Here is a 12,597-nt window from a genome sequence, read left to right as displayed (position 1 = left end):
ATTTCTGGTAAGATATTGATTTGGTGTCACCTTATTCATTATATCCGGTGTGACCCTATATCTATAGGGTTCCCAATGCTCCATGCCGTAATTATGACGGTACCCATATATCTATGAGGAATTTCCCTGTTTGCCATCAGGGACTTGCCAGTTAGCAGAAAGTTCATTCCAGTTCATTAACTCACGGGTGGCGAAGTTGTTTCTACCCACTTACAAATTGAATCTATATCCTGACAGTTTGAGACCATTATATCTTGTCGGATTCTCATTCTTCAGTGTAAAGTTTTGTTATTTATGATGTCAATTCCCTCTAGAATCTTAAATACCTGTATCAAGTCACCTCTGATGTTTTAATCGATTATCGTATTATTTATATTTTTTATTTGGAATCAGTTTTGTTGCTCGCCGTTGTACTTTTTCTAATCTGTCAACGTCTTTAATGAGATTCGGTGGCCATACGAAAGCAGTATATTCCAAATGTGAACAAACTAATGATTTATATAGCTTGTTCATGAGAGATAGACTTTTGTAGTCAAAAGATCGCGCAATCTGTCCTAGAACCTTATTTGCTTTTATCTAAATCTTCTTGAATATACATAAGAACATAATAACATAAGAACATAAAGAACATAAGAAATAAAGGAGACTACAAAAGACCATAAGGCCTGCACTAGGCAGCTCCGTATCCATCACCACCTGTGATCCCCATCCATAAAGTTGTCTAATCATTTTTTTAAACAATTGATGGTTTCAGCGCTTATTACATGGTTACTAAGTTTATTCCATTCATAGACTACCCTATTAGTAAACCAATTCTTGCCTATTTCCTTCTTAAATCTAAATTTGTCCAGTTTATACCCATTACTGCGAGTCCTGCCCTGTTGTTTTATTATGATGACCTTCTTTGCATCACCCTTGTTATAGCCTTTGATCCACTTGAACACTTCTATTAGATCACCCCGCACTCTGCATCTTTCCAGAGAGTGTAAGTTTAGGTGCCTAAGCCTCTCTTCGTAAGGCAAATTTCCGAGTCCTTGTATCATTTTGGTCATTCTTCTCTGTACTGATTCTAGTGAATTTACGTCCATTCTGTAGGACGGAGACCAAAACTGTACCGCATAGTCAAGGATGGGTCTAACTATCGCTAGATAGAGTTTAATAATTACCTCTGCACTTCTATTCGTTACCGTCCTAGCAATGAAGCCTAATGCTCTGTTAGCTTTATTCCTGGCGCTAATGCACTGCTTCCTGGTTTTAAGGTCCGGACTCACCAGAACTCCCAAGTCCTCTCGCACTCAGATTTTTCTAAAAACGTGTTATCTAAGCTGTATCTATTTTCGGGGTTGTGTAGCCCTACGTTTAACACGCTACACTTAGAGATATTGAAGTTCCTTTGCCATTTCACCGACCATGTTAACAGTTTATTTAGATCATCCTGCAGAATCTGGGCGTCGTCTCCTGACCTAATTAGGCGTCCTATTTTAGTGTCGTCCGCAAACTTACTAACATCACTATTTAACCCATCGTCTAAGTCGTTTATATACATAATGAACAACAAGGGACCCAAAACCGAGCCCTGGGGGACCCCGCTAGTAACATTGCCCCACCTAAATTTTATTCCATTTATGGTGACCCGCTGTTTTCTGTTACTAATCCAAGCTCTAATTCATTCTAACACTTTTCCTCCTATGCCATGGGCTTTGATTTTATTTAGTAGTCTCTGGTGTGGCACTTTGTCGAACGCTTTGCTAAAGTTAAGTTAAATAACATCGTAATTTTCATTGTTGTCTGAAGCCTTATATACCTTAGTGTAAAAGGATAGAAGATTAGTCACACATGACTTACCCTTGGAGAAACCATGCTGTGAATCACGAATTAAATTATGCCCTTCAATATGTTCTCTGAGTCTATTTACTATTATTGATTCAAGCATTTTTCATATCTAAATGATTTAAGTGATCATTTGCCATTCCGCACAATTTTGTATCATCAGCAAATTTGGAGACAATAGATTTTAGTTCGTGGTCTATATCGTTTATATTCATTCATGGGATCACTCATTGCTGAGTATGATTCTCTACACGAACTAACATCACAAAGTGAGATTATGACTGGTGTGTGCGCAGGTGGCTGATGAGGCCAATACGTGACCTACACACACGGTGACAGTGAGGGCAGATATGGTGATGAGTATAGGGTTGGTTTGTTGTTGTCCGCTGTTCTGAGCGTTCTTTGCGGCGTGTTCTGTTGTCTTCCAGTTTTGCCGTTCTCCTAGCTTCTAGACGCTGAACTCCATTGGCGATTGTAGTTTTCCATTTTGGGCGATCACGGCTAGCTTCTTCCCCGGAGTCAGTGTTGATATTATAGTGGTCGAGACAGCGTTTGGTAAAATTTTTGTACCTTTTCCTCTGGCCTCCACGAGATCGTTTGCCGTGGGTCATTTGAGCGTTGAGAACTTCTTTAGGGAGACGATCGTCCGGCATCCTGTTAACATTCATATATATATATATATGTATATATATATATATATATATATATATATATATATATGTATATATGTATATATGTATATGTATATATGTATATATATATATATATATATATATGTATATATATATGTATATATATATATATATATATATATATGTATATATATAACTACAAAGTAATGTCGTAACACATTCGTAAAATTCAACAAGAACCCACTGTGTTGGATAAGAAGAAATGAAATAAATGATATCCATATATTGCGATCACGGACTGTGATCTTCTTCAGTGGAATACAGAGAAGTGGAGCAAAAGGCATGTCTTATGTACAGTAAAAGAAGGAATATGGATAGGACTCAGGTAGCCCGCAAAGCCTTAGACGTTACCTGAATCCTATCCATGCTCCTTCTTTTACTGTACATAAGACATGCCTTTTGCTCCACTACTCTGTATTCCACTGAAAAGGATCACAGTCCGTGATCGAAATATATGGATATCATTTATTTCATTTCTTCTTATCCAACACAGTGGGTTCTTGTTGAAATATGTATATGTATATATATATATATATATATATATATATATATATATATATGTATATACTGTGAATAGAAGTGGCCCAAGAACGGAACCCTGAGGAACTCCACTCGTAGCATTTTTTTTTTTTCATCTAGATGTCTTCTCGTTTAAAACAGCTCTCTCTTTCCGATCATCCAACCAATTTCTAGTCCAACTTAATAGGCTACCACTTACTCCGTGTGAACCTAATTTAGTAAGTAGCCTTTCGTGGGGGACGGTATCAAAAGCTTTTGCAAAGTCTAAATATATTAAATCTATATTGTTTCTTTTGTCATAGTTCGAGATGACTGTGTTGTACAATTCGAGTAAGTTAGTCACACAAGAACGTTTTCGTCTGAATCCATGCTGGCTATCATTTATCAAACAGTGACTTTCTAAGTGATGTTCGATAGCATCTCTGATGATAGTTTCCACCATTTTCCTACGATTGAAGTCAAGCTTATAGGCTTGTCGTTATTTGGTTTCTTTTTGTCACCTGTTTTGAATATTGGAGTAACGTTAGCTAGCTTTCATTCTCTTGAGACATCTCCGGATATGATGGATTTTTTTTTTTTTGTATAATTTGTAATGGAACAACAATCTAATTTTTCATTTCTTTTAAGATTTTTGGATGCCAACCGTCAGGCAATGGTGTTTTATTAATTTTGAGTTTCTCTATACACCTTTTAATATTTTCTTTTGTTATACATACGGCATGTCACCCTTGATTTTTCACAGGTTTCAGTTTAAAGTTCACTCTGAGGTATTTCGTTTACGAATACTGAGCTAAATTAGTTGTTTAAAATATCACACATTCCTTCGTTTGAATACTTATGTCGACCTTCAGCAAATAGTAGTGGGTCAATGTGATTCCTAATAACCTTTTTATCTCTAATATGACTATAGAATTCTTTGGGATTCTTTTTGCATTTATCAGCGATATTCATTTCGTATTGTCGTTTTTTGTTTTATTGTCTTTTTTAGATCTCTCTGTATTATTACGTAACTTTGATAGTCATTAGGTGTACCCAAGCACTTGTATTTCTTATAAGCCTGTCTCTTTTTAGCAATATATATATATTTTTTTCAGTTTCTCTGTCGAGACATTTTGGGCGAGCCTGATTTGGGGGGCGTCTGTCCTTAAACGGGATGTAAGTATGAATCATCTTAGTAAGCGTATTTTGAAATATTTCCTACATCTAATCTACAGGTCTTTCGCTTAATTTTGCCTCCCAATCTGTAAGCTGAAGCTCCTAATGTAGTCCTATGAATGGAGCTTTACTAAAATCGGATATTTTAGATACACAAGTAACTATATTATATTTTTTAGTAGTTTGAATCTAAGTTGTGACTGCTATTTGCAGGGGGGGACGGTATCAAAAGCTTTTGCAAAGTCTAATTATATTAAATCTATATTGTTTCTTTTGTTATAGTTCGAGATGACTGTGTTGTACAATTCGAGTAAGTTAGTCACACAAGAACGTTTCCGTCTTAATCCATGCTGGCTATCATTTATCAAACAGGGACTTTCTAAGTGATGTTCGATAGCATCTCTGATGATAGTTTCCACCATTTTCCTACGATTGAAGTCAAGCTTATAGGCTTGTCGTTATTTGGTTTCTTTTTGTCACCTGTTTTGAATATTGGAGTAACGTTAGCTAGCTTCTATTCTCTTGGAACATCTCCGGATATGATTGATTTTTTTTAAATCATTTCTAATGGAACAACAATCTCATTTTTTATTTCTTTTAAGATTTTTGGATGCCAACCGTCAGGCAATGGTGTTTTATTAATTTTGAGTTTCTCTATACACCTTTTAATATTTTCGTTTGTTATATTTACGGCATGTCACCCTAGATTTTTCACAGGTTTCAGTTTGAAGTTCACTTTGAGGTATTTCGTTTACGAATACTGAGCTAAATTAGTTGTTTGAAATATCACACATTCCTTCGTTTGAATACTCAAGTCAACCTTCAGCAAATAGTAGTGGGTCAATGTGATTCCTAATAACCTTTTTATCTCTGATATAACTATAGAATTCTTTGGGATTCTCTTTGCATTTATGAGCAATATTCATTTCGTATTGTCGTTTATAAATATATATATATATATATAAATATATATATATATATATATATATATATATATATATATATTTAGATCTCTCTGTATTATTATGTAACTTTGATAGTGTTACGTACGTCAAGGTTAGTCTAAGGGGGGAACATACATAACATTTCGAAGTGAATGAATTTAAAGCATACAATAACATTTAACAATATTTATTACCAACTGACATTCCCAACAAATACAATTAAACTTAACATTAAATTAGACTTATCTTAAATTAACTTAACACTATTCAACTTGACCACTAGGAACTTGCACAAATTAAGAACTTGAGTACACAGAGAACTTGGTTCCTTCCGCAACGCCCTACGTTACCAGCACCGAAGGGATGATGAGTAGTCCGATATCGTCTCTCGTCCACCAACACCAGGTTAGAAGCGAGTGTATTCAGCTTACAGCTGAGACTGACTCATGGGGCGGTGAACCCTCATTTTATAGGAGAGAGTCGAAACCTCAGGTGCTTCGAGGGTTTGAAGCCGGCTCGATGAAACATGGTGCGACGTGGCGGGGTGTGATTCAGAAGTGTCGTAGTAGTTGTTAGGTGGTAATAGGTGGTTAGTAGAGGTATACCTTACACTCCCCCACCATTAAGACGCCGCCACATCGGGATGTAGAGGCGGTGAGTGAGAATAAGATGGTTTATATACGGCTCAGGGTATCGGCCAACACGTTTTGGGATCCGGTGATATGGTGGATGTCTATGTTAAATGGTTGAAGGAACAGAGACCACCGAAGCATCCTTTGGTTCGAAGTTTTGTTACGGTGTAGAAAGGTCAGAGGGTTGTGGTCGCTGTATATTTTGAGAGGTTTTATGCTAGGTTGAAGGTAGCACTCAAACTTCTTGATAGCAGCCACTATAGCCAGTAGCTCCTTCTCTACAGTAGAATAGTTGAGTTGATGGACGTCTAGTTTTGCAGAGAAGTAGGCCACTGGGTGAAGAGTGTCTGTGTTCTCCTGGAGAAGTACAGCTCCAATAGCGACATCACTAGCATCGGTGTGGAGAACGAAGGGTTTAGTGAAGTCTGGTGACCGTAGAACTGGATCCCTTGTAAGCATCGCCTTAAGATGTTCGAACGCGGCTTGACAATTTTGTGTCCACTTGTATGGAACAGAACCGCTGGTCAGCTTGGTGAGAGGAAGTGCAGCTTCGGCGAAGTTCGGGCAGAATCTCCGATAGTACCCTGCCATACCCAAAAACCTCATGAGCGCCTTCCGGGTAGCGGGAACAGGGTACTCCATGACAGCAGAGATGTTAGCAGTCTTGGGTCGAACGATGCCTTGCCCAACTTCATGTCCAAGATACGTCACTGTAGCCTTTCCAAAGCTGGTCTTGGAGAGTTTGACAGTCAGGTTGGCTTGGCATAATCTGGATAGCACAGCATCTACCTGTTGGAGGTGTTGTTGCCAGTCATGAGAAAAAATCAAGATGTCATCTAAATACACCCCCACACCCTTTAAGTCTTGCAATAGGTAGTTCATTGCCCTCTGAAAGGTGGCCGGACTATTCCTCATTCCGAAGGGCATGACATTATAATGATAGAGGCCAAATGGTGTTGTAAAAGCAGAGATCAATTTAGCCTCTTCTGTTAAAGGTATCTGATAGTAACCTTTCATTAGATCTATTTTAGTAATGTACTGGGCTGTTCCCACCTCGTCAATTAGGTCGTCAACGCGGGGTAATGGATATGCGTCAGGAACAGTTATAGAGTTGACTCTCCTATAGTCCGTACACAGGCGAAGTTGACCTCCCTCCTTCGGCACCAGCAGGCACGGCGAAGCCCAGGGGGATTGACTCGGGCTGGCCAATCCGTGGTCGAGCAGGAAGTTGACCTCACTCCTCATCTGCTCTCGCTTCTGGGGGTGGATTCTATAAGGATTGTGCCTAATAGGAGAAGATCCAGGTACAAGCTTCACGTCATGAGTGGCAATGTTGCAGATGCCGGACACATCTTTGAAGAGAGAGTCATATTTGTGAATGATTTCAGTTACATCATTGGCATGTTCATTCGTGAGATGACTAAGGTAGGGAACTAGGTTACCAAGTATATGCGAATTATCGGTAGGATGGGAGTCAATGTTCGGTAAAATCTTGTCAAAATTAATGTACATGGCATTATTAGGTGTATGAGACATAACATTAGGTACAGTATTCACCGCTAACACTTGTTTCTCATAGTCTAGTAGTGGGCTAGTGGTCTTATATGGTTTAATTAGGTTCACATGAATATGTTGGGTAGCCTTGTGACGGTCGGGTGTTGAAATTACATAGTTAGAATCTGATAGTTTCTTAGAAATTTTGTATGGTCCATGATATTTAGCGCTAAGAGGTGAACCAGAGATAGGGATGTATGCCAGGACTAAGTCCCCCTCTTTGAACTCTCTGACCAAGGCTTTTGAGTCAAAGTTAGTCTTCATTACAGACTGGGCATGAGCTAGGTTAGTTTTGGCAAAAGAACGAACTTTATCCAAGTTAGATTTAAGAGAGGTAATGTAATTGTTTACCGTGACTAACTTTGTAGAAGGTAAGGAGATCAAATGATCTTTGATGACCTTGAGGGGTCCTCTTACCTTGCGTCCAAAGAGCAACTCAAAAGGTGAGACCCCTAGGGATTCTGATGGTGTTTCCCTTATGGCAAATAGAAGAAATTGCAGGCCCTCATCCCAATCTCTGTCTTCCTCACAGCAGAACTTCCTAATCATAGATTTCATAGTCTGATGAAAACGTTCCAAGGCCCCCTGCGACTGAGGATGGTAAGCTGTTGATAGAGTTTGTTTAATACCGAGCAGCTTTAGAACACTGGTAAAATTGCTACCTCTGTCTGATTGGATTTCTTCTGGGATTCCAAAGGTCGTGAACAAGTTAGTGAGTGTATTAGCAACAGTTTTAGCAGAGATATTCTTAAGAGGAAAAGCATCAGGGTATCTTGTAGTTGGGCAAAGTGTGGTGAGAATGTATTGGTTGCCTTTCTTTGTCTTTGGGAGAGGTCCAACAATGTCTATAATTAATTTACTGAAAGGCTCAAAAGGTACTTTAATAGGCTGCAATGGATATGGTGGTATAGTTTCATTAGGTTTCCCAACAATCTGGCATGGGTGGCAATTCTTAACAAATTCAGCTACATCTTTTTTCATGCCAGGCCAATAAAACTCATTCAGAAGGCGAAGATATGTCTTCCTTATTCCTAAATGACCTGAGAGACCTTGGTGAGCTACTTCCATTATAGGAGTTCTCAAGCTGGTGGGTAATACAATTTGGTGACATTCTGCCCAGGTGTCATCATCTGATAATTGCGGTGGTCTGTAAAGTCTCATGAGGATGTTATCATGATAGTAGAATGATGGAGGATGTAGAATATCTTCCTTGGGAACTACTTTAGAGTGTAAGGGAGTTAGAGTAGTGTCATTCTGTTGTGCTTCTAATAAACTCTGTTCAGTGAATATTTGTGGAATAGCACTTGGAGGAGGAAGGGGTGAATGTGTAGGTGTGTCTTTTAATTTTTGGGATCGGGTTACCGCACAACTAGGGAACAAATTTGGCTGTTCTCGCTCTAACTCATCAGTAGGGTTATGCGTTAAGGGAGTGTCACTCAAAATGATAGGAGCAGGAGTTTGTACAAGTCCACCAGCTATGTCATTACCAAGAAGTAAACTACAGTCTGGGATAGGAAGGGAAGGTTGTTCGCTCACCGCCACCGTTACAGGTCCCTGAACAATGCCGCAGCTGAGGTGCACCCGAGCTAGTCTCAAAGGAAACTGGCTGTTAAAGTCATGGAGGTACACACTTTCGCTGGTATAATTGCTGTCTATACCAGGAACAGATGACTTTAGTATAACCGTCTGGGCAGCAGCTGTATCTCTCACGATACGAATGGGGTGCACCTCGCCACCATCCTCCAGAGACACGGCACCAAGTAAACGGAAAGGCTGAAAGATATCGGCAGTTTTACTGGTTGGCACAGACAGAATTGCAGCTACAGGTTTGCTGGGAGCAGTAGTTTGTGACACTTTACATTTAGGGTCTGGGCATTGTTTTATGTGGTGTCCACGTCTTTTACAAAATGAGCAGGTTAGATTTGTTTTTAAATTACTCTGATCTACCAGCTCACCATCCTTAAACCCACTATTAGACTTTACATTATGCTGGAGCACTCTCCTCTCCCTGGTGGGCGAACGATGGACCAGGGAAAACACATCAGCCGACTGTGCGGCCTTAATCAGGTCATTTTCTCCCCTATCGATGAGGTGCATTTTGATAGAGTAGGGAATCTTTCTTATAAATTCCTCTAATGCTATAACATTAACAAGTTCATCAAAAGTATTAACACTGGCTGACTTTAACCACCTCTTAAGACCCCTTAATTTCTCAGAGGCAAATTCATGGTAAGTTTGATACTGAAGTTTATTAAGTGACCTAAATGCTTGTCTGTATCCTTCTGTACTGATTGAGTACGAAGCTAGAATTGCTACTTTAACCTCGTCATAATTAGTGTTATCGTCCACATTATTACATACTTTAAGTGCTTTATCAGACAGCTTAGGTTTAATAAGCCAAACCCAGTCAGGTTTAGGAATTTCAAAGTGTAGAGCTGTGGATTCAAATTCCCTAAAGAAAGACTCAGGATCACTCTCAGGAAATGTAGGTATAAGCTTGACATACTTCAGCAAATCAGTCTTAGTTTTAGGAGAGTTGGCATTGTTTTGAATGTCTAATTGCTTAAGTTGAAGTTCATGAGCCCTTTCCTTTTCTCTTTCTTCTCTCTCCTTTTCTCTTTCCTTTTCTCTTTCTTCTCTCTCCTTTTCTCTTTCTTCTCTCTCCTTTTCTCTTTCTTCTCTGTCATAGTCTATTTGCATTTGTTGAGACATTAGCTTCACTTTCTCTAGTTCAAGTAATAGATTAGGATCTGAAGTCTGTAACGAACGTGAAGCTTCGAGGACATCTTTATCCCCTAAGTGAGCTAGAATTAGAGCACGTAGCTCATCTTTCCTTAAGTCAGGTTTGAAAGAGATATTGAAGGTCTTTGCTATATACTTTAAATCGTCCTTACAAATATTAGTCTCTTTGAATTCTTGGATCTCTGGGTTACCCACAAACTCAGTCGCTTTGAAATCACTCTGCTTAGCCATGGTTTAAATTTAAAAGATTCCGTACTCTATATATATATATATATATATATATATATATATATATATATATATATATATATATATATATATATATATATATATATAAGTGAAACCTGCTTAGAGCCTGGCAAGTTAACTCGAGAATAAGCTAAAGGCCTTACAGGTATCATGAAGTTTATCACCTGGCATAAACTTAAGTGGCAAGACCGAATTAGGTTCTTGCAAGGTACGTTCTACTCGTAACAAGCCAAAAGGAAACAGGGGGACAGCAGCCCACACTACTGTAAAACAAGGGCCCTATTCATAGGTATACTCTGTAGTTTAAGTAAAAAGTAGAGTATTTGGGTTGGTCAAGTTACAGCGACGTAATCGTGCATAAAGTAAATTCACATAAGTTATAGTAAGCAAGGAAAAGGAGTCACAATTGCAAGCTGTATGTGGGAGAACACCACTTCTGTCGGTAAGAACAATACATAGAACAACCTACTGTACTAACTACCCCTATTTGGCCATTTATAGAGAATTTAAAGCAGGTACAAGCAGGATTCACAATAAATGCACACAAGGTATAGAGACGTTGCGGAGAGAAGTCAAGTTCCAGGTGAAAATATTTTTCAATTTCAAGTTAAATACAATTATTAAACTATTAGAGAGAATCAGAGTGATTACGATGACTTATTACGATCAACGAGTCAGATCCCGGTCAGGCCCCCACAAATGTTACGTACGTCAAGGTTAGTCTAAGGGGGGAACATACATAACATTTCGAAGTGAATGAATTTAAAGCATACAATAACATTTAACAATATTTATTACCAACTGACATTCCCAACAAATACAATTAAACTTAACATTAAATTAGACTTATCTTAAATTAACTTAACACTATTCAACTTGACCACTAGGAACTTGCACAAATTAAGAACTTGAGTACACAGAGAACTTGGTTCCTTCCGCAACGCCCTACGTTACCAGCACCGAAGGGATGATGAGTAGTCCGATATCGTCTCTCGTCCACCAACACCAGGTTAGAAGCGAGTGTATTCAGCTTACAGCTGAGACTGACTCATGGGGCGGTGAACCCTCATTTTATAGGAGAGAGTCGAAACCTCAGGTGCTTCGAGGGTTTGAAGCCGGCTCGATGAAACATGGTGCGACGTGGCGGGGTGTGATTCAGAAGTGTCGTAGTAGTTGTTAGGTGGTAATAGGTGGTTAGTAGAGGTATACCTTACAATAGTCATTAGGTGTACCCAAGCACTTGTATTTCTTATAAGCCTGTCTCTTTTTAGCAATACTGTCGAGCCATTTTGGGTGAGCCTGATTTGGGGGGGCGTCTGTTCTTAAACGGGATGTACGAGTAGGTATGAATCATCTTAGTAAGGGTATTTTCAAATATTTCCTACATCTGATCTACAGGTCTTTCGCTTAATTTTGCCTCCCAATCTGTAAGCTGAAGCTCCTAACGTAGTCCTATGAACTGAGCTTTACTAAAATCGGGTATTTTAGATACACAAGTAACTATACTATATTTTTTAGCAGTTTGAATTTAAGTTGTGACCGCTATTTGCAATAGATTCTCCAACTTTTACATCGGTTATCATGCTTTCATGGCTAGTGATCAATAGATCGAGTAAGTTTCCATGTCTTGTGGGCTCTTTTACGTGCTGAACTAAGTAACTATCACCGAGAAAATCTATCAAGCTACTACCTACAGTATATGCCCATGTTCAAGGGCCATCCAATCAATGTCAGTAAAATTAAAGTCACTCATTATCAATAAGTCCCGGTTGCAGAAACGAGGCAATTCTTAAAACAATTTGTCGTCTGCTACTGATAATGTTTTTGAACTATATATTACACCTACATTCATTTTTTGTCCATTTGTTTGGGTTGATTGTACCCACAAACTATCATATGCATCCTGTTTTACTTTCTCTAAAACACAGAGAAAGTTCTGTTGCTTTTAACGTACAACAGAACACCTCCCACCTCTCTTGTGGTTTCTATCTTGATAAAAGTGTTTAAATCCCGCAATATTAAATTCAGCTTCAAACTCTTTACCATTTAATCATGTCTCGGTTATTTCTATCATATCGACATTTTCATTTTTGACATACCCCTGCATTTCTTGGAATTTATTCCTAATGCTACGAACATTAGAGTACATTTTATCAAGAAACTCGTGATTGTTTCTTTTTGACACGTTTTGTATTTCAACATCATGCCTTACATTATGGTTTTTCCTTTATTGACATTTGGTCTTTCGTTGACATGGACATTTGCTCCATTACGGATATC

The 12,597-nt window shown here is 38.6% G+C and overlaps 1 protein-coding gene across 1 annotated transcript; it reads right to left on the bottom strand.

Moving 5' to 3' along the window:
- Positions 1-8,059: 8,059 nt before the first annotated feature.
- On the bottom strand, positions 8,060-10,299 carry LOC143025956 (uncharacterized). The gene is made up of 3 exons (XM_076185937.1): positions 10,048-10,299; positions 8,187-9,846; positions 8,060-8,073 (listed from the first exon to the last, which is right to left on the bottom strand). The coding sequence occupies exons 1-3, from the start codon at positions 10,297-10,299 to the stop codon at positions 8,060-8,062; spliced, it is 1,926 nt and encodes a 641-aa protein (XP_076042052.1).
- Positions 10,300-12,597: the final 2,298 nt, after the last annotated feature.

Source organism: Oratosquilla oratoria, chromosome 6 (genome assembly GCF_046742065.1).
Source record: "Oratosquilla oratoria isolate Oo_2021 chromosome 6, ASM4674206v1, whole genome shotgun sequence".
NCBI lineage: Eukaryota > Metazoa > Arthropoda > Malacostraca > Stomatopoda > Squillidae > Oratosquilla > Oratosquilla oratoria.
The sequence above is the reverse complement of the archived record's forward strand: the minus strand, read 5'-3'. Positions and strand labels throughout refer to the sequence as shown.